We start from the raw sequence: 23,011 nt of genomic DNA on the forward strand, positions 1-23,011 counted from the left end.
AGGTCGGGAGTTATCCAACTTTAGCTAGCACATAAGAATCTTCAAAACTTGTCAAAATACAAATTCCCGAGCCTGCTTAAGATTTTGATTCTAGTTTTAGCTGGCAGACCAAGAATCTGTTTTTTGCAAGCCCACTCAAGGTATCTAAGCTGATGGTCCAAGAGCCACTGTTTGAAAATTCTGCTGTGGAGAATATTTCATATGAAGGGGATGTACACACAATGAAGTCAAAGAGGTTGAACTTGGCACTGCCAATTTTGCAAAGGGAATAAATACTTTTTGGTGAAGAAATCGTGGAGATGCACTGAGCTCTCAACATTCTTTCAGTGAAAGGTGCAAGTCCAAGTGCTCAGAGCTTTCTAAACATCTAGTCTGGAAGTACCTGTGCTAGAAGAGACCTAAGGCTCTTTTCTTCCTGAGAGAACATATACCCAAGTGGGCATGGAAGCTGTAACCCCAGCCTGGCTCTTAACTTCTGCCTGTGTTTAAATGCAAAGGCACCCCCCAAGAAAGATCAGCCCAAAGTGAAATAAGAGCTTATGGTCACATGTGGTTTTGGAGTAAGATTCACAGGGTTAAAATGGAGAAAATTCAGAACAGTAATATCAGTTCTACCTTTGGCAATTCCCTGGGCCAGCACTACTGTGCTCTGAGCTAATCCTCTGCCAACTAACTACATTCTCATACTGCTTAACTTCTTTTAATAAATTAAAGAAACATCTCTTTTGCCTACTACATGCCAGATATCATACTAGACTTCGTGATTAAACAATGAATAAGACATGTTCCTTGCCCTAGAATGGATAAGCACAGGAGCAAATAACTGTAGCATAAATAGAAAGTGTGCAGAGAGTCATACACACAGGAGGTGCCCGGCTCCACCTGGGAGACAGGAGGATGGAAGATAGAGACCCAGTCTCGGAATTGACTCCTCCAGGATTACTACACAGGAATCAATATACTCTCCCTCCATCTGCTCAGTTACAGAAGAATTTTCCAACTATAGGAACAGACACCACCTATTCCTCTCTGGTTATTAGGGAAGGCAGCTCACAACTATGCTCAGATGAACTCCTCATCTTTCTCAGCTGCCTTCATTCCATCCCTGCTCCCCAGACTGGGCCCTGACTGGTGGGTCCCCTGGACCTTGAAGCAGGACTTAGGTCCCTAGTGGGGTACGGGCCTGGAGGGTGACTGGAAGTTCATAAACATCCTACAGCTAGGGAAAAGTTTCTGGAAGGAGAAGGAGAAACTTATGTTACAGAAGGAGGAAGTAAGGAAGTTGAGCTCCTAAATTCACACAAGTTCATTATGGTTAATTCACACTTTCACATTTTTAAGACTAAGAGTTAAGTTGTATAAACAAATATAAGCAATACTGACTCCATCATGTGGTCAATTATCTGAAGCACCAGCCAGCCACAGAACTGCCTGAGCGTGAGAGCCCAGCCCTCTGCAGGTTCCATGAGGTAGAAACAGCTCCCCACCTTGCAAGCAGGAATGGGAGAGGGCCCTTGAGCTTCCTGGGAACAGCTCTTCTACCCCTAAACAGGAATGCTGCAGAGGAGACACCATGTCAACTATGAAAAGAAAATAGAGAAATGGCTGGTCCTGAGTGTGGAATTATTTTACTAAGTAAGTGTTTATTTTTATGAGGCATCTGCAATTTTTCTTAAGGTTACATACTGAGTAACTGCAATCATTGATTACATTAATGGATTACCTCTGGAGAAGGAATCTAATTACATTTTTGCACAAATTGCAAAATGTAGATTAATTTCAAACTTCCTTGGCAACCCTGTTGTTCTTTTCTCGAGCTCACTGATAGGGCTCTGGGTCAGGAGGCCCAAATCGTGGCAAAGAAGCTGGAATCTTCAGAAGGCTGTGTTCATTCACCCCACAAATATGCACTAAGCTCCTTGCCTTCTATATGCACCAGCTCTGTTCTAGGGGCTGAAGGTACAGATGCAACAAGACAAAGTTTGAGTCCTCCTGAAGTTTCCCAAAGTGTTAAACAGCTTCAGGAGACATAAAAGCCTGAACAGTGCTGAACCCAGCTGGGTAGCTGCTGGGCTTTATCTCCTCAACCAGCTAGGGTTGGTGCCTCTAACCCAGGGGTTGCCAACCTCCTTGTCTCTGAGCGGGGATCTAAAAGAGTAGGAAAAGGACTAAACAGGAGAAAGAGGGAGGGACACGCGAGCAGCACACTGAAGCCTGATTGATCTACTCAGAGATGGCAAGAGTAAGGTGACAAGGAAGCAAGGACAAAGTCAAGGAAGAGAGAACTTAAAAAGGAGAAATGCAAATGGCAACAACATTCTCTTAACTGCAGCCCTTCTCAGGATCATAGATAGGAAAATTTCAAAAATGAGTAACTCTCCTTTATCCACCAAATTAGCATATATTTGGGGGGAAAGGATTCTCGATGCAGGTGAAGAGGACAGTAAACTGGTTAAACTTTTTTTTTTTTTTTTTTTTTTGGCGGTGCTGGGGATCAAACCCAGGGCCCTGTGTTTGCAAGGCAAGCACTTTACCAACTGAGCTATCTCCCCAGCCCTTAAACTTTTCTTTTTTTTAATTGATTTATTTTGTTTTACAGACTGCATTTTGATTCATTGTACACAAATGGGGTACATCATTTCGTTTCTATGGTTGCGTACAATGTAGATTTACACCATTCGTGTAATCATACAAGTTCATAGGGTAATGATGTCTGTCTCATTCCACCACTTTGGTTAAACTTTTCTAGAAAGCAATTTGACTTTATCTATCAAGAACCTAAACTGAATGTTTGTATCTTTTGAACCAGGAGTTCCTATTCTAGGCATTTATGCTAAGAAAATTGACAGAAATATGGTAAAAGATTTATGTGCAAGGATTATCACTACAACATTATTATAATAACTCAGACCTAGCTAACATAAATATTTAACTTTAAAGAAAAGGTTAATTGAATTATGTATATCCATATGGTAGAATATTAGGAAGCAAATAAAATGGACTATCATATCATTATAAACAAACCTTGGGACACAAAATTATATGTAAAGAATTATTTATATTGTGGAACGAAAGGCCAAGGATACACTACAACAGTCATTTATCTATTGATGGTGACTAATTAGGTGACTTTTTTCCTGTTCCTTTGTACTTTTCTGTCAAAATTTTCTGTAATAATTATGTTTTATCTTAATAATCAGGAAAAATAAAATAGACTGATGAAAAAGAAGAGCTAATATAAAAAGAGGGGGGAAATGTTAATATAATGAGGAAGAAAAGCAGGATGTCACCGCTGCTCCATGGAACTGGGATTGGGGTGGGTGGTTATATATACAGAGGGATTGAAACCAGAGGCTTAAAGAATTCAGATGATTGGCAAATACTTGCTTTCCAGAGCAGCACTTGGTGATGTCTGTTTCAAATGTCTTTCCTCATCCCAAAATTAACTGGATTTACTGTTAGGCTTCAGTCTTCCACACAACTTGGAAATAAACTTGGTCTGAGTCTATGGGACTTTAAGTCTTACTTGGTTCCACCATTTTTGGCCCCAACTTGAATTCTAGTTGGTCCTTGAAACTTTATACATTGAAAAAATGTTTCAGAAGAACTATAGCATTTTTGAAAGAAATCCCTAAGTGTATAATTAAAATTTTCCCCCAAAATAAAAATACAGTACTGACTGTAATCAATAGACACTTTAGAGTCTTTCTCTGGAGACTCCATCCCCCTGAGGGAGATGAATTAGATAGTCTTGGAAAGCTTCTAAAAAGGGTGCCCCATCTGTTCAGCACTTACCTTTCACTCAGTAAACTATAAATACTTAATGATGAGGCCAACGGTGATGACTAAGTTGATCAATAATGAGCATGGAGGCGGCATTCCATCTCCATGCTCTCCAGGATGGACGCCAGAAGCTAGGAATGGAGGGAGACTGCACTAAGGAGACAGCGGCTGTTCCTCCGTGGCTCTCCTCGTTCACACATTGCTCCTTCCCTACCCATGGCAGCTCGGTGGTCCCAGAGCAGGGTGCTGAGAGGTTGTTTCAAGACGCTGCTGGAGGCTCTGACAGCCGATATGGAGGATACCTGCCATTTCCTCATGAGCATCCTTTGCCCATGCAATTTTAATAAGCTCAACCTCAAGAAGGGAAAAAGGAGCCTGGGACCATTATTGAATTATTCACCACTCCAACCCAGCAGGGCAGAGGAACCCCTCTTCAGAGAGTAAGCGATAGCTACTCATTGATTTCTCCTCCGTATGACCCCTAGACGAGAATCCAGTTGTATAAATGAAAGATAGAAGAAAAGCAGTCTTCTTAGATTTGTTTGTGAATAATTAGTGAATCTGCGAATTTTTAGAGGTGACACTTTTTTTCTCAATAATTTTGTTACTTTAGACTTGACTAGAAAAGCAAAAAAAGAAGCAAGGACTTTGATCTTGGTATGTCTAAATATAGCACATATACACATATATGAAAACTAACTTTTATGCATTAATGACTGATAAAAGTGGACTTGTTTAATAATAAAATAAAAATGATGATTAGTCTTGAGATTTATAAGCTAAAATGACATATGCTTCATGCCTATCTTAGTACATTTTCTTTGCTGTACCAAAATACCTAACACTGGGTAATTTATAAAGAAAAGAGGTTTATTTAACCCATTGTAGTCCAAGAGCATGGAGGCCAATGAAGGATTTCACACTTCTTCAACTGGTGGCAAAAGTGGAAGGGTACATGGGCTATGCAAAGGAAACAAAACATGAGAGACAGCCTCACTTTTTAACAATCTACTCTTGTGGTAACTAATCCACTCCCAAGAGAAAGGCATTAATCCCTCTTATCAACTCTTAAAGGCCCAATCTCCCAACACCATCACAACGGCAATCAAATTTCAACAAGAGTTTCAGAGGGGATAAACCATATCTAAATGCCTGGGTTGGATTAGCTTTCTAATGTAATAATAAACAAATGTACATACACCTTATTTCAACGTATGGAAAGATAAATGTAAGCTCAACAACAAAAAGATAGTTAATTCTTCCCTATGCTTCAAGGAGATGTAACTTTCTAGAAGTTTTCCCATATTCCCTATCCACATTAGTGCTGATAAGCATTGTTCCCAAAGATAAGGACAGACACTGTTCCTATGGAAGTAGGCCAGAAAACAACCACAGAAGCTTACTCAACCCTTATCCACACTCAGGATCTCAGTCTGCCACCAGAACTCATCTGTAAGCAAAGGAAGAGGGTACGCTTACACCTCCTTACTCTATCAAGTCACACATATCCACTGTGGCACACAGTGACCCACTATCTTGTGTCTAGAATACCATGAGGACTCTTCACAGGGCCCCGACTGCCCTCTCCATCCATCCATCCACACATATATACATACATACATACAAACATACATAACTGGCTGACATGAATTCCTTAAGTAAAATCATATTTCTCATGCAAGAGGTTCTTCCATGAGTTATTCAACCTGTTAGCCTCAGTTTTCTCATCTGTCAAACAGTTATAATGTGTACCTTATAGCACATTGTAGCTAATGTGAAATAATGTGCGTCAAGGACTTAACACAGCCCAAGGCATATGTTAAGGTATTTGTATTAGTCAGCTTTTGTCACCAAAAGACCTGACAAGAACAATTTTAGAAGAGGAAAGGTTTATTTGGTACTCATAGCTTCAGAGGTCTCAGTCCATAAGTGGCTGACTCCATTGCTCTGCACCCACGAAGAGACAGAACATCATAGCAGAAGAGTGTGGAGGAGGAAAGCAGCTCAGGACATGGCAACCAGGAAGCAGAGAGATCTCCCTTCACCAGGGACAAAATACAAACCCCAAAGGTTTGCCCCCAGTGACCTACTTCTGCCTACAGTTACCACGCAGTTAATCCATATTGGGGGATTAATGCACTGAATTAGGCTATCACAACGCAATCATTTCCCCTCTGAACTTTCTTGCATTGTCTCACACATGAGTTTTGGGGACACCTCATATCTAAATCGTAACAGCGTTCAATACATGGTAGTTATTATCATACAAGAACACAAGCTCCATGAGGCAGGGATTGTTGACACTTCAATGCCTAAAAAAGTTCCTAGTGAACGATAGGAACTCAACACATTTCACTTGAGTAAACAATTGGAGTATTTAGATCCATTTCAAATGCCACCATTCCTGGCCTGTCATCCTGCTTCCTCCTCTGGGAGCTGCCAGTAGCATTGTATTTTTCCAAATCCTGCTTTATGTTTGCCACTGGCCCCCAACAACCTGAACTTGTGTCACTGCTTGCTCTGTGACACAGGAGATTGTGGCTCAGTGGTCTTGCTCACTTGCTCAGTGAGCAATGTGATACACTCCACAAATCCTCAGAATACACCAGGAATGAAGGGCTGGCAATGCAAGGTCATTCCAAGGACAACTAAAGGCAACCCCTCACCAACCAGAACCACAAAGCTCTAACCAGGACTCGTAAACACTCCTCTAGTTCGATTTCATGAGGGATCGGAGTTGGGCTTGTAATTTTTTTTTTCACTGCAAGTTTCTGTTAGCTCAGCAAGCTAAACAAGAAACTGAATTTCAACACTTAACCACGAGCCAGAGGACCCTGCTCCTTCTGATGTGAAGTAATTTTCACTTCCTAGAAATGAAAAGCTCCCTTGAGGGTAGGAACTGATGACAACACAGGATGGGGGCATAGTAGCATGTAGTGCTCATGTGACATGCAGTCAAAGCCAGGCTGGAGCAATGGATGGGAGAGGCTGCTGGCATGGAGCTATCTACTGGCACTCAGCTTCAGCATTACACTCATGGACAATTGCCTAAAATGACCCCTTCTTCCTCCTTTACCTGCTCTCCCAGGAGGATGCGCCTGTGAGCCTTGAGGAAGACGTAACTTATATACAATAGCTTTTCCTGGTTTCCTTGGCAACAAGGCAGCATCTTGAAGCTCCAGGAGTGAAACAGTAGGATGGGGTAGCATATGGAATGCAGACGCTAATGTCAGTCAAATGTGTCACCTCCACACCCATGTTTAGCAGCCTCTCAGCTTCAGAAGTTTACATGCACACCTCTAACTGCTCATTTCTAATTTGGTATCAGGTGCCCAAGCAAAGAACCTCAGGGAAACATTATATAATTAGTCTCATTTTACTAATGTGAACTGAGGCTGGGGCCTGAGACCGAATGATCCCTAGCACCAAGGATGCGTGATGTCCTCTGGTTGGATTTTAAGATTTCATACAAGTCTACAAAGGACACATTAAGGGACATTCATTAATTTTGTATCAGCAGCTAGTTATGGGCTGAGAATAGGAGCCAGGGTGACTCAGCTTTCACCATGGGGGTTGAGGGTGTTGGATTTGGGGGATCCAACCTAAGAATAACGAATGTAGGCAGAGTGGGAATGGTGAGTCCATTCAGAGGCCAAATTGCCTAGAAAGTAGAAAGATATAAAGTCTCCAGCTTTGAAATGAGTTCTATTCTAAAACCTCATTTGTGAGTCACTTATTTAGAATTCAGAACCTATTTCCAGAGAAGTCATGTCGGTTATAAATGATGATTGGGTTTTTAGGCTAGTCCACAAAAGCCTACTTAACTCATAATGTAGATGAAATACCATACATTTGCAATGAAAAGCAATAGAAAAAAATCCTGTTGTGATACCAGTAATTAAATGAAAAGAAAAACATAGAAGTGGAAAATAAATAGCCTTCTTTCACTTCTTTTGAACACTAGAGCTCTTGGGTGGAAGGGTGGCTGGCCTGATTGCTCATGAGGGGAGGGCTCCTTGTGTACATTAGGTAATGGGAAGGAGCTGAGCAGCTAGGGCAGGGGAGGGCTGCAGGAGGAGGGTGAGCCTTTGGGAAAAGAGATGGAGAGTGGGCCTACCTCAAGTTGTGCATGGGACTTCTGGGTGGGGAAAATATGGATTCTGCAATCACCACAGCTTGAGTTTTAAATCTATCTCTCTCTCCTATAGCTTAAGTTTATAGTTTACACTAGATCTCTTGATCTCAGTGACCTCCATAACTGTTGGCTTCAGACATATACCTACATGTGGTGCACAGCCCAACCCCACTTCATGGAAGGACTTGCTGCTTAGGTTCTCGGGGGGCTGTGACCAACCCCTGTAGGGATTACTTAGAGCAGAGAGGGACACATCCAAGGTCACCCACTTCCATGGCCCACATTCAAGAAGTGACCAAATTGGGAAATAAAGGCTTAGCCATTTCAGCCTAGCTCAGGAAGCTCTGAAGGGCCACAGTTGAACCGAAATCCCCCAGGGGGTATAACTGCACTGCACCCCAGACTGGCTTCTCCATTTGTGAAACGCTGCTCCTCCCATTCCCTCCTACAATGTGGATCCTGAGGCTGTTCCCAGGCAACTCCACCTCCAACAGCCTGGTTAGATCAGGTAGATGATGAGAACCTCTTCCTGCTCTTTCCTTACCTGCCCAGGACCAAATTAGCAAAACAACCTAGTAACACCCTAGATGGCTCTGGGATTTGGGGCTGCTAAAAGCCCAGGGTTCAGTAGCAAGCAAAGACTTGGAGGACCCAAGGAAATGTGCACATCTGTGCCCCTGAAGATGGCCCAAGATGGCCCAAGTACATGGATAACCTTTAAGGTTGTAATTTTTTTTTTTTTTTTTTTTTTTTTTTGCGGTTCTGGGGATTGAACCCAGGGCCTTGTGCTTGCAAAGCAAACACTCTACCAACTGAACTATATATATCCCCAGTCCATGTTCAAGAATTAAGAGTTTGTAATTTGGAAGCCAAATATATATATAGAAATAGATTATTTGGAACTGCTATAATATAGTAGCCACTGATCATGTGTGGCTATTTAAATTTAAATCAATTTATAGTAAATAAAATTTTTTAAATTCAGTTTTTTGGTTGAAGTAGTCATATTTTAAGTGCTCAAAAGCCACCTGTGTTAAACAGTGCAGATTTTTCTCATAACAGGAAGTTCTATTGGTCAGTGCTAACTAGAACATTGAGTTGAAATGGATCTGAGAATTTTTTTAAGTTTTTAATTTTTTGTATTTCATTTGTTCTAATTAGTTGTACATGAGAGTAGAATGCATGTATACATTTTGATAGAGCATACATAAATAGAGTGTAATCTCCCATTCTTCCAATTATACATATTTCAGGATCACATTGGTCCTGCAGTCATACATGCCCATGAGTGTCTCAGAATTTTTGAACTGTATTCTAAACTGACCTTTCATGGAAGGCTCCTCTGATACATATGCATGGAGACTGAAGTGAGCACCACTAAGGCTTCTGTGTCTCACCCCCTCCCCAGAATTGTAGGCAGAATCACTTGGAGAAATACATTAGGGAGTCAGAATGGAACAGAAGCCCATGCAGGCCTCTTGGCTTAGTATCCCCTCCAAGCTCAAACCAGAGTTGAACATCAGGGAAAGATAAAGAGTGAGAATATCAAAGAACATCAGTCCCAAAGCCCAAGAAGAGGATCAGCTCCCAGGATGATCCATGGAGGTGCCTACTATATGTCCCGAACACTTGAGCTCCATCTGGTAACTCCGTCACTAAGACAGTGCCAATATGTCCTCACACTGATAACTCACACAGCCATTCTTCTCATTCATGAGCAGAGAAATCTGTTCTCCTAAAAGCCAACACTGTCAGCCACTGTGACTTGAAGAGCATCAGCAGAGTCTGCAGCCTCGGCAGTGTTCCATGGTCCCTCCAGGTGACTCCACACACTCCCCTGACCTTCAATTTGGATCTGGTTCAGGCCTCCTGCCCCTCTGCGGACCTGCATTTCAGATTCCCCTTGCTTCCTTAGAACGAGGACTTAAGTTCCTCTCTCCCCCATGGTTATGGCTGCAGAATAGTCAGAACAGCACTCAGGTCCCACCCTGAACCCAAAGGTGTCCTGTGCAGGCAGAGCTGTAGCCTTCCTCTCACCCAACTGGTGGCTCATAAGCAACCTTCAGGAAAACCCATCTTTCTGCAATGCTTGGTTTTTCCAACTCAGCAACACAAAATAGGCAGAATCCATGACCACAATCGGCAGCAGCCACAGGGACCACTAATGGGAGGTGAAAATAAGGAGCTCCCTTCCTCCAATACAGTAATGTCACCGCCACTGCCTACCCCAACAGTAGCTGCTTCCCTCTGCCGGGACCCTCCTTTTTCTATGCCCCCTACATCCTCTCAGGACCCATCTTTGGGATGTGTTTTCACTTCTGGACAGAAGAGGATCTTTTATAGTACATATTGGAGGCCACAGGCTTCCCAGAAGGCAGGGCTGGGCTGAAACAGTTAGGAGAGATCTTCCGGTACCCTTGACACTCTCAGTACAAATGCATTCACATTATATTTGTCTTCAAAGCTCTGAAATGTTCCATTTTAGACACTGAGTACATAAATCTTCTTTTAGAGACTCCTGTTATTGTCTAAACAGTGTTCTTATTGGACATAACTGATAAATTAGAAGGTGGCTTTTGCTGCTGCTATCCCACTGAGGATCTCAAACACTGATGATTTTCTGCTCTGAAACTCCTTTCACAATATGCCACACTGTTGCCAACAAATAACTCTTTCAGCCACTTTCTACTCCCACACCATAAACACCTGATGCAAGCTCCCATCACACACACCTGTGTAGACAGCAACCCCACAACAGGCCCACCAACACACACAGCCACATACAAGTCAAACTCACCTGCATGGGCTGCACAATTAAAGCCCCCGAGTCAGTGAAGTTGATTTAGAGACTTTGCCCTCAGATCCCATGCATTCCATATTGTAGCAAATGTTGATTGACAACAGAACTTTGAGGAGTTACCAAGGGATTTTACAGGAACCATTTTATTCCATTTAAACTTTATAATCACTCCCAAGACAGATATTGTGACTTCCATTCTTCAGATGAGTATGCTGGGTTCAAAACACATAAGCAGTTTGGGCAGGATCATACACCTAGAGGGAAGAGCTAAAACTCAGTCCATTGTCCCCTGCACTCTGTGGAGCCTGAAGCTTGTTTCTGAGTGAATGAGTGCATTGGAGTCACAAGATAAAGATTTGAGGTTATGAATCAGGACAATGCTCTTGGTTAAAATACCTAACACCAAAAAGGAAATCCACCTCACCTCTTCCATGCTGTTTTATTCAACCAACAATAAGAAATATGGATGAAAACTGAATTTTCAAAACTATAAGTAGAAACCATCAACAAATAGAAGTCTGCTTCTGTGTGACAAGTTGTGTTAAATACAATGTTTCATCTCCTGGCATTCACCCAAGCTCTCTCCTGCCCTGAGCCTTCTCTGACCACAACAGTCCACATCCGTGCCCTCCGTATCAAGGGTTTTCAAACTTTGATGGGTTAAGAATTGCACAGGTTCCTGGGACCCACCAATAGACATTCTGATTCAGTATGTTTGGACTAGGGCCCAAGAATTTGCACTCCTAACAATTTCCAGATGATACTGGCTACTAGGCCATGGACCACATTTGGGTAGCACTGGTTTTGACACTGGTAAGACCTTTACTACACAATGTAGAACTTGACCACTTTTTCTGTTACACCATCCTGCTTCCCAGCTGCATTCCCCCTCCCTCTCCATGGTCCCACCCATATTCAGAACTTCTACTCCAAAACCCATGATTCCTCCTGAACACAGTCTGGGAGTGCTACTCTGACTAAAATGGCGTCCCATCTTGTTCTTGGCATAGCACTCCTGCCCTGTGTGCTCCAATGCTCATAACTGGGCTTCTCTCTTAGCCTCTGTTCTCTATTTCTCATTCTACCCCCTGATACTCTATATTTCTTCCATTCTTTGGCCACCCATCCTCCCCGGGAATTGTATCATAAATTCCTGAACCCCAAAGTAGCACCTACTATCCTCTTACCTGCTGACCCACTGCCTTGACGTCTATCCAGACACCTATGAGATGGACCATGAGCTGTCCTTGCCTATTGGAACACTCAGTTCCTAGTCTTGTTCCTCCTCTTCACTGCAGCAGCCTACCTGGATGCCAAGCCCTGATTGTCTTAAATACTGGGAAGAAGAATCACCTGCCACTTTGAGTTTCCTTTTCAGCACCTGCTGCTTGGACAGTTCTCCTGAAGAGCCAAGACAGGCAGATCCTAGAACATCCCCACTTTTCCCTTACTCCAGAAAACAAGGCATGTCTCTGTGGTTTGGCAATTTAGTATTATCATTTGCTTTTATTTCCCCCATAATGCATCCTTGACAATTTAAGTATGGAAGTTGGGACCTGTGATGTGTACAAGTTGGCAGCATTAGCTGCACTCTCTGGGTAGTCAATAAACATTAAGCAACAACCAGTTTGATCCCTTGCTTGGTTGGCACCTACAAATATATCATCCAATTTGGAAAGCAGAATATCTTTTAATATCCCCTCCAGCACCTTTCATATGGGTTCTCACAAAATAGACACTTCATGAATATTGAACAAATAAATGAACAAATGGATGAAGGAGGCCAGTCGGGTTGTTCCCAATTCTCCATGGTGGCATCCAGTTCAGTATGCTCAACCAGAAGAAAACAACTTCCAATCTGCAGAAGCTGAGAGAATGCCTCCAGGCCAGACTTCCAACTAATTCCCAGCACAAAATTGGACCTGCACATTCAGATGAATTGTGGCTTGAAGACCACAATTACCCTAGCACATAGTTCTCATATTTTCTTTCAGTACATGGATGTCTTTAATATAAAAGATTGTGCCATATTGCACCCCACCCCTACCCTAAACCTCCTCCCTTCCCTGCCCCTAAGGCCTTCTCAAAACTAAACTCTCCCTCCTGCCCACTCCATTTTCCTCATTGACCCCAGCCAGGTCAGCTAAGTGGTGGAATAAGCAGCTGCATGCATGTTCATGATTTTAAGCTATCTGCCTACTCTGTGTATCCATCACCTCCCCATCATTTCTTTGACTATATCTCCTGAAAAATAAAATATGCTATCCAGAGAAGGATTAGCTATTAACATCTTAGCTCAAAATGTTCCTCAAACTAGTCAACCTGTTCACTAGTAGAAGCCTGGGGGTGGGGGTGGCCACAGGAGAGGGAAGTTTGGGGAGGCAGGAAAGCTGCACAGAAAAGGAAATGTCCCTGCCTGAGTTACTGTGGCAAAGGCAGCAGTTCTAGGTACCACATCACATTAAGGGGTCTGTATTCTCAGCTGGCTTGCTGCAGTAACACCAAGGGAACTCTGGGAGAACAGGCACAGGGTAACCTGTGGGCTGCAGGCCATGGGTGTCCCAAAGGTTCACACCGTTCCCCATAGGAGCTGAAGCAGAGAGACATGGAATGGACTGCAAAAAGCCAAGACTTCTGGTTACTGGGCAACGTATGGCAATGCTGTGTTGGTTGAGTTTCTGTGCTACCAAGCTTTCCCAGTTCTGGGGATGGTTTCTTGCTACTGTTGACGCCATGGATGCCAGTCTTGCAAGCAAGAGGCAGCTCACAACAGATTGCACACAGTGAGAGCCTCACACTGGCTGGGCTTAGACGCAGAAGCAGGAAAAGGAAAATGGCGGACGCTGCAGGGGACCTAAGCTTCTAATGTCTGAGATGTTTACCTCATTAGGCTGTTTTACATAACATCAGCCAAAAACAGAAGAAAAAATAGATAGAGGGCTGAAGATCAGACTTGGATTCCGAGTTCTCATCCTCAGGCTCCTCCGAGGCTGTGACGGGACCTCTGGGCAGCTCCTTCCTCCCTGGCTGGTTTACATTGTCTACAAAGGAACCGTAACCGTGCAGCCTGGGCTACTGGGAGGAACACCAAGTCACCCTCCTGGTTCTAGGAACATTAGAGCCAATGTGAACAAAGAGGCAGTTACCATGTCACCATGACTGGTGGTTTCATCCCAAGTCCTTTGGTCCACAACATTCATCTTATAACCAGGATGGCTAGGAAAAAAGGGACAGGAATCGAGGCTACTCTGGGCTGAGGAGAGAAGTCTGAATGGAAAGCCAGGCCAGAGAACAGCCAGCTATAGATGAGCAGGGTCAGTCCCCTGGGAAAGGAAAGGCAGGTGCCATCAGGCAGAGAACCAACACTACGACAAAGCCAGAGGGCTGATGCCCGTGGGGTGGGACAAGGAGCCCTGTGGGGCCCAAGAGATGGGCAGGACCTAGGGCAGCAAGAGAACATCTACACAGTACCAGGGACTCTGGGGTTCAAGGTAAGACCCTCTAACTCTGAAAAAAGGAGAGGATGAGGAAATAGACATAGGAGAGGACAGATTAGGGGGACCAGGTAGGGTAAGAGTGCTGTGACGCCATCCGCACGGGAGAGGTGAGATGTGCAGGCTTCTTGCCACACGCCAGCCTGGGTGGGGACTGGGCTCTCGAGACGGAGCTAATCTGCAGGCAAGAGTGAGAGATGAAGAACTTCAGGGAGCTGAGAAGTCATTCAGGTGTCTGAGCAGGCAAGATGGCTCTGGAATGTGATTTCTTGTCCCTCTTAGTGGTGGGTTCACTCATGTGCTTGCTCATCCACCAAGTCTCCATCTCCATCCGCCTCTCCCACCCCCACCCTCAGCCCCCATCTCTGTTCCTCCCTCTTCTGGCCAGGCTAGACTTTCCCATGCTCCTTTCACCCAGCTTCAGGATGGCTCCTTGGTACTAAGTTCTCTGGTAATATGACCAAGGGGAGGAACCCTCACTTCCACACTGCTGATGGCGACACCCACTCTGTTTGGCTCTGTTTCCTGTTGGACACACCTGAAGCACCACAGCAGGACTGCCCTGTGAGCCTGTGCTGGGTGTGGATGGAGGTTGGGGGCTAGGAAGTCAGGAGAGGAAAGCACACCTCTCTCTCTCCCTCCTTTCTCCCTCCCCAAGCCAGCTGGAAAGGTGCCCTGTGACCAACCAATCTAATTAGTTGAACCCTCAATTCTGACAGAAGGAGGCTTAAAAAAAAAAAAAAAAAAAAAAAAAAAAAACCTTCCAGCTTCCTTTGTTTGCAGCTTCTCAAAAGATAAGGGAGAAGCTCTGACTGCAGGAAAGTGGAACCGCAGCTCCTGGATTCTCACTGCCAGGGACAACCAACTGTGAGCTAAATCTCCATCATGCCCCCACCAGGCAGAGTGGAAACCCTGAGCTCACAAGCATGACGACTGAGTCCAGGGCTGTGACTTGGGGGCCTTACCTGCACTTGCCCACTGTGTCCCTGCCAAGCAGATCAGGAGATCAGGCAGGGAGGGCAGTGTATGCCCTGCGGCCTCGGGCAGGCTCTGTCTCAGGGTCTTGTCAGCCCACCACAGCCTCCAGTCCCCATCACAGGCCACCCAGACTCTCCCACCCTCCCACTTGCCCTGCCACTGATCAAGCGTCCAGGTCAAAGGATACTATGGCAGGGAGAACAAAGGCAGAGCCACTTGGGATGGCCTCCAGGGCTCTTGAGGTTGCTCAAGGACACAGAATTCTCCAAACAAGTGCTGCTACCTCAGACTGAGCCCTGGTTAAGAAAGCCTGTGGGGACACAGTGTAGTGGGAGGAGGAGCAGTACCTCTGAAAACGCCGCTGCAGCACCCGCCAGCTTCCCCTGCCACGGTAACCAGGTTCTCCCACATTCAAAGCATTACACCAGACAACCCATCCAAACAGTGGTATTTGCCAAGTTCACCTCCTGAGACCTCCTGTCCCCTCCTAACTGGCCACTGATACTCTCCTGTCCTGCTCTAGCCCTGGAGATGTTAGGAGGATCTAGATGAGGAGACCAGAGCCCCTGAGACCCACAGAAGCCCCCATCCCATCTGCACCACCAGGACCAAAGGAAGGCAGCCAGGTCTGGGTGGATGAGGACATGGATCTCAGATCTGGATGTTCTGCTTCTCCTCAAGTGAGAAGGAGAACCAGGCCCCCATGGTACCTCAGCAGCAATCACCATCCCAACCACGGTCGGAACCTCCTGGTCACCAAGTCACCCAGAGAACTCAGTATGTGAGCCTTGGACACAAAGTCCACCCCCGTCCCTACCTTACCCTTCCCCTGCACGCGCACAGCTGATCCTCAGGCCTTTACTTCCCACAGGTTTAATTCTACACTCTTGGGTTTGTAAACCTAGTGGCCTACAAGTAATTTTATTCTTTCACCTTCTCTCCATCTGATCATGAGATGAATGAGTGCATAACCCAGCAGTTGAGACTACCAGTGGTGGGGTTAACTTTTCAAACAACTTAACATAGTTTAAAACCAAATGTGCTTTTTCCTATCTGAAAATGTTTCTTCCACAACAATGGTCAGACCACATGTGAATTCCTGATGAAAACTATATAACCCAAGGTCAACCAAAATCCAAATATTTGCCAGAAGTCGTTTCATCAAAAAACAAAGAACCAACAACCCTCAAATGTCTTTCCTTGAGCAAATATTATATACTGAGAAAAATTATAGAATGTAAGATATTACCAACCTAGTATCAAATGAATTCATTTGATCCCACTTAAAGAGTAGCACTGCCTAGCATGCGTGAGGCTCTGGGTTCAATCCTCAGCTCCGCATAAAAATAAATAGAAAAAAGGTATTGTGTCCATCTACAACAAAATATTTTTTAAATAAATAAATAAAAGAGTACAGGACTTGCAGGGTGTGGTGGTGCACATCTGTAATCCCAGCTGCTCGGGAGGCTGAGGCAGGAGGATCGTGAGTTCAAAGCCAGCCTCAGCAACAGTGAGGTGCTAAGCAACTCCATGAGACCCCGTCTCTAAATAAAATAAAAAAAGGGCTGGGATGTGGCTCAGTGGTTGAGTGCCCCTGAGTTCAATCCCAGGTACAAAAAAAAAGTACAGGACTCTCAAAACAGGTAAAGAAATCAGCTATCTTTTGATCTTCAATGCTTGATCATAGGAGTTTGCTAATTTTTAATTGCTTCCACTTTATTTCAAAGAGGGCTTTTCTGCCCATTTCCCACCTCATGCCATCATTGCTTGGCCTTTGAATTCTAACATGGACACATACTGAGCTTTACCATCATGCCAACATTCCCAATTATGCTTCGTACCAACTTGAATTGTGACAGATGTTCACCTGCCCTCTGGCTAAAAATAGCTGTTATCGATGTCAGACACAGCAAATGTTCTCTGCCTGGTTAACAACCCATTAGGCAACTTTGTCAAAGAAGCAGATGAATCCCTCACCAAAGGGTAGCATGGGCTTCACCTGGCACCATGTGCCGGAGACCTTGACAGGTATCAATCGTTGAGATAGCTTTTATCAGTTAAAAATAGATATTAGCACCTCGATTCACAGCATAAGCTGCACACTAGACTTTTCAGAACCCAACAGCACTGTAGTTGGAGAATAAGCACCCTGGAGACACAAAGACGACCCCACAAAGCTCTCTGTCTTTGCTGATGCCATGTGACATGTTTCCAGTGATGCCTCCCTGGGTAACCTCTTTGAATTCCAGACGTCTACAGTGTGTACAGCCAAAAGAGTTCTACCAGGTTTCCCTTGAAGTCTATCTGTGAAATTTACACTGAAATAATTCTACTTCTTGCTGAAAAAAAAATTCCACAAACTATCTTAATTGCTTGAAGCAGTTCTACTATGTTGTAATTATCTCATTGCCTTGTAATTATTTGCTTTGTGAATGTTTCTCTCCAACCCCACCCCCACTTCTCCGCCCCCAGACTCGAACTCCTTAAAAGAGCTCCCTGTGGCTTGGGTATCCACTGTGTGCCGGGTACATGGAGAAACTCCATAATTCTGGTTAAACTGAGTTCATTTGAATTGAAACTGCAGTGTCAACAAATTCTTCCTTCTGAGATTCTGAATCCTATTGTGAACCCCATAATCTGTTATATTTAGATGGTTAATCAACAGGACTTATGTATCTTGAACATCCTTTTTGGGATCTTATTAAGTGACTATTCTAAACCAATGCATCATGGGAAATAAGCTACTATTGTTGTATTATTTCTATTTTGGGGTCCATATAGGTCCACCTCCAAAAAGAAATTAATAACCCTGACTGCTAGATTCTCTAATGTAAATCTCACATTAAATTTAAATAAGTATGTGGTATGCTTAGCTCTATGTCTAGCACATGGGAATGCTCTTTGAACATTAGCTCCGTGTCCCCACATGCTGGTTAGTGTCCCTCCTAATAGCTATAGCTCATAAGGGCAACAGTCCAGTAAAGCTGTCCCATCTGCTGGCACCTGCTTAGTCATTTCAGGCCAAGAACAGTGAATAACGATCATCTGGACACTGAATTTTTTTCCTAAGACTAATGAGTGATCTGTTTTAACTTTGTCTCTCCCACCTCCCCACTCCCCATCCCAAAGTTAAAACGAAAACTGGTGCCCCCCACCATACACACACAAACAATACCTAGGCAACAATAAAGAAAGATGTTTTGGCCTGAAGAATGGCCTTCTTCAAAGTTCATCAATTAAAGGATCCTTAATACAAGGAAGCAAAAAAGAATGCTTCTTCTCATGCAAATGCAATCTGAACCTTAATCTTGGGGCCCTGGGTGAGAAAAAATGGAATAGGAATGTCTACCAAATGGAACAGAAGTGGCACAGTGCCTACTCACAGGATGAAGGGGTTGGCATGAAGATGTGCCAGCGATGAGGGAGAGCTCTCCTGCCACAGACAGGCAGCGGATCCCCGTGGAGCAGAAGAGTAAAAATAGCCAACTAGCTCTGTTGACTCATTAAGTCAGCCTCTCGCTGTAATTTCAGTCTCTGGGTATCTCTGGCCAGGAAATTCCCTAACCAATGGACACAGATAATCTGACCTGTGCTGAGCAATCACAGGTGAGCCAGGCCCAATGCCTGTCATTCAAAAAGGGGAGACAGAAATTTACGAGGCCAGGTCCTCCCTCTCGGTGACCCTACCAGGTGCAAATCCCTGAAGCAGTGCAGCTGGCATCCATACGCGTTCTCACTCTTTACAAATGACGACACAAGGGACCAGCATAGCAGGTTCCAAGCAACGTGGAGACGTGCTGGAGTTAAATCCCACGAGCAGGTTCAGTCAGGTAGGTGAAATCTTAGATACCTACCAGGACAGTGACATAAGATCACTGTCTAACTGCTAGTGATTTTTGTTGGTTTTGCTTTGGTTGGTTGGTTTTTTTTTTCTTAATTTTAGAATCAAACTCCCCCAATTTATAATGCAATCAAAGCCAACTGAGGCAATTTAGACCCCCTAGATATTAGCACTTAAGGACCCCCACAATACCCTGAGACTATGCACAGATCTCAGAAGGAGATTCCTCCAGTCCTCCAGTCCCTCCAAAAGTGACCTCCCAGCACAGTCACAAAGAGACATGTGTACTTACGCAGGGCATGCCACTCGTCCTGACGGATGGTCTTGGTGATATTGAAAGTGAGGTTCCTGGGGATGGTTGCTGAGGAGTAGTGGTACTTGATGTACGTGCAGCGCTCAATTTCTCCTGGAAAAGAGAGATGGAAGTCACATGTTAAGGAGGCACAACCACTTCCAGAGCAGTTCTGGGATCATTTTTCCAACCTGGAGAAAGAGACTTGGGTTATACTGTGCCCGGTGATACCTAGAGTCTCTATGGAGCGATAAGCGAACTCAAAACAGCAAGCAAGTGGAACCACAATCAAACAGCATTGATTTAGACAGAAAAATATATCTGTGGGGTCAATGCAGAGGTGGGAAGAGCTGGAGTGTGGGCTGCTGGAAGCTAGTTTTTAAAAGTGGTACCCAGAGGAAGGTTCACCTAACCAACCCCTTTCCTTCCAAAGAGGAAGTTCAGCACTGAAAGACAGGAGCAGTTTCCACACAGAACCAGGCTGCTGCCTCAATGTGTTATTTGTGCTTTTGGTACAGTCTTCTGGAATGGTGAGCTATGGGGGCTTCTCCCTTTTTCTACCTCCATCCTTCTCAACCTCACCTCTGACCTCAATGCACAAATCAACCTGTATCTCTTAGAACCAGTCCCTTCTCAGGTTTCTTGAACAGATCTATAGGCCCTTGGACTCAACACCTGGTCCATAAGACCTTTAGGACAATGGTTGTGAATCAAAGCATGGTTTGCTGGTCAAATTATCAAATTGTTCCTATATCTTAGGGCAGAGATTCTTAAAGTGTGGTGCCGGGTCCAACAGCATTCGCATCCCCTGCAAGCTTGCTACAAATGCAACTTCTCAGACCCAACCCCAAATCTACAGAATCAGAAACTCCCTAGTAAAACCTGGCTGAATCTTATTAAACCCTCCAGATGATTCTGTTGAATGCTGAATTTTGAGAACTGCTGTTTTAAAGAACCCGTCAGTGCATTAATTCAAAAATCCACCATGTTTGCAAATTCCAAAAGGAAAGCCCAACTGGGAGGTCTTCCCTTGTTACTTTTGGTCTCTTGCAAGCATTTCTATTGATGCTTGCTTATCTGAGGGATATTAAAACTCAATGTCAGGGCATTGTGAAGAATCAGGAAAGAAGTGATTTTTAAAGGTTAGGGGTTCTGAAATTTGGTTTTGCACCTGAATGGATTTTGATGGTAATCCATTTTGCACCCCACTGATTTTCAATTTATAACTGGTGGCACCTGATTGAATTGTTTGACCCCCTGGCCCACTGTCAGCAGGGAAACTGGCAATTGGTGGAGTGCAATAATTTAGACAGTACCTCGTGCAACTGATGCCTTATTGTAAATCATAGCTGGACAACTGCCCAGTTGTCAGTTATTCACAGACGTTCCTCTAATAGGACAGACACTGTCCAAAGAGACAAAGTTCTAGAAAATGGGTTGCACTCTCCTCCTTATGTCCAGTTTCTCAACCCCGCTGCCTCTGTCCCCTTAGCCTACCAAGCTCCCGCAGCCTCTCGTGTGCCCTGGTATTCCTCCTGGACACACCCCATCAACCTGCACCCCACCATCCTCCTTCCTTGACTTGCTAAACTTCTTGAACAAGGGTGCCCCCATCCTCAACTCAGACCCAGACCTCAAGCCTGCACAAGCCAGTTCCATCTCCATCCAGCCCACAGTGTCACCCCCTACGCCTCTTCCTCCTCCGTGCTGCCTCTTCTTCCTTTGGAGACACCAACTGGTCCCCAAATTCTGTCAGTTCTGCTTCAGAAATGACCTAGAGGGTAGTCTGTCCTCTGTTCCCACTTCCACACAGTAGCTGTCCTGGTACAGTCACGTGTGGCATAACAACGTCTCAGTCAAAGCCAGGTGCAGACAGGATGGTGGTCTCTTAAGATCACATCACCTAGTGGGAATGATAGTGGAGTGAAAAAGTCACTATTATGTCATGTACATATATGGCTGCAAGACTGATGTGATCCCGCAATTTGTATAATCAGAAAAGAGATTATACTTCATTTATGTATGATCTATCAAAATGTAATCAATGCATTCTACTGTCAGGTGTAACTAATTAGAACAAAAAAATTAAAAATAAAAAAAAAGATTCCATCACCTGGTAATGCCGTAGCCATCTAAGTTTGCTAATACACTCTATGACATTAACACAGTGACAAAATGGTTTAACGACAGATTTCTCGGGACACGTCCCCTCACTAAGCAATGCTTGACTACAATGACATATGTCAACAAACAGCCATGTGGACTGGGACTCCACTAGTGGGAAGAAACTTGCCAAGTGCTCTGCAGACCCGCAGTTTCCAACTTTACACGTGTCATGGTGCACACGGGGCCACCTCGTCCAGGCCCCCTGACAGCTGAAAGAACCAGCATTTCTATCACACCTGGAAGACATTCCCATGTTCTGCACTTGTCCCACCATCAGGAAGCTCTGTTAGGGACACTGTCTCACTTAGTCCACTGAGTGGCCCAACGAAATAGGTGTGACTATTACCATCATCTCTATTTTACAAACGAGAAAGTGGAGGGTCAGGCAGATTAAATGACACCTAAGGAAGCAGGCATACCAGCCTTGTCCATGAGGCCAGCCTCCCACGTAGAGTGTACTCCACAGAGGAAACTTGAGCATGCCATTCTCTGCTCAAAGGCCTCTGTTGGCCTCTGTTACACACAGGATAAACTCCACGCTTCTCAGGCATAAAGCCCAGCCTCCCAGGGGCCCTGACCTTCACACACACCCTGGCCTCCAGCTGGAAGAACCTTCCCACCTTCCTGTCGTGTGCCACTTTGCGCCACTTCACCTGTCCTCCCTGCCCTTCTCCCCCTGAGAACACCAGTGCTCAGTGCTTGTCCTCGTGTACCTCCTAAGGGACGGCTTCAGTGCAGTTCTTCCTAGGCATCTGGCAGCACCCAACAGCAGCACCCACCTGGGGCTGCTCCCTTCCCTTCCTTGCTTTCCCAAGCTTCCCCCTCTGCAGGGGACACATGGAGGGGCTGTGATCTATCAGTCTACACGCTTCGCTCCCCTACTCGGTTGTGAGTTTCTCAAGGGCAGGGGTGTTGTCTTATTCATTCATCTTTATCTTCCCAGCACAAGGTAAACACATAGCATGTGCTTGGAAGAAAGACTTCAGTAATATGAGGTGCCCTTGGCCAAGACCACAGTGGGCAAAGAATCCGAATGCTTTCATTACATGCAAGGATTTAAAATAACCGAGGCCAGCTAGGATGTAATGAATAAGAGGAGGGGATTGCTGCAGATCTCTGGGAGACTGTAGCATAGACCTCTACCCTGTCTGGACAGTGCAAGGAACAGCTTATTGATCACACTGAGGTAGAAGAAAACCACATGTGATCACGACATACTGTCTCACTGCACTCAGCAAATGTTATCCAAGGGCAATGGTCTAGGGAAAAAAGGAAGGAGACTATAGAAAAGAAAGAGGAGAGAGAGACATAAAGAGTAGAAATAGTAACAAGATTTCATCACCAACTGCCTTGGACATGTACAGTTGGGCATGTTATGCCCTGCACAAGGGCCCCTCCTGGGATAGTTGCTGCTAAAATTCAGTCACTGCCCTGCTTGCCAAGCCTTGCACCGTGGTGGGGTGTGGGAGGCTGCTTTTGCAAGAGGGCCTGCCTTTATCTAATTTTCAGAGTGCCTTACAAA

The 23,011-nt window shown here is 44.7% G+C and overlaps 1 protein-coding gene across 1 annotated transcript in view; it reads right to left on the minus strand.

Moving 5' to 3' along the window:
* Positions 1–23,011, minus strand: part of Tmem178b (transmembrane protein 178B) — a 347,710-nt gene that overhangs the window by 217,515 nt on the left and 107,184 nt on the right. Inside the window, exon 2 of the mRNA XM_047562389.1 lies at positions 19,324–19,437. Within this exon, the coding sequence (XP_047418345.1) occupies positions 19,324–19,437 (114 nt within the window). The remainder of the gene's footprint in view (positions 1–19,323; positions 19,438–23,011) is intronic.

This window comes from Sciurus carolinensis, chromosome 8 (genome assembly GCF_902686445.1).
Source record: "Sciurus carolinensis chromosome 8, mSciCar1.2, whole genome shotgun sequence".
Classification (NCBI taxonomy): domain Eukaryota; kingdom Metazoa; phylum Chordata; class Mammalia; order Rodentia; family Sciuridae; genus Sciurus; species Sciurus carolinensis.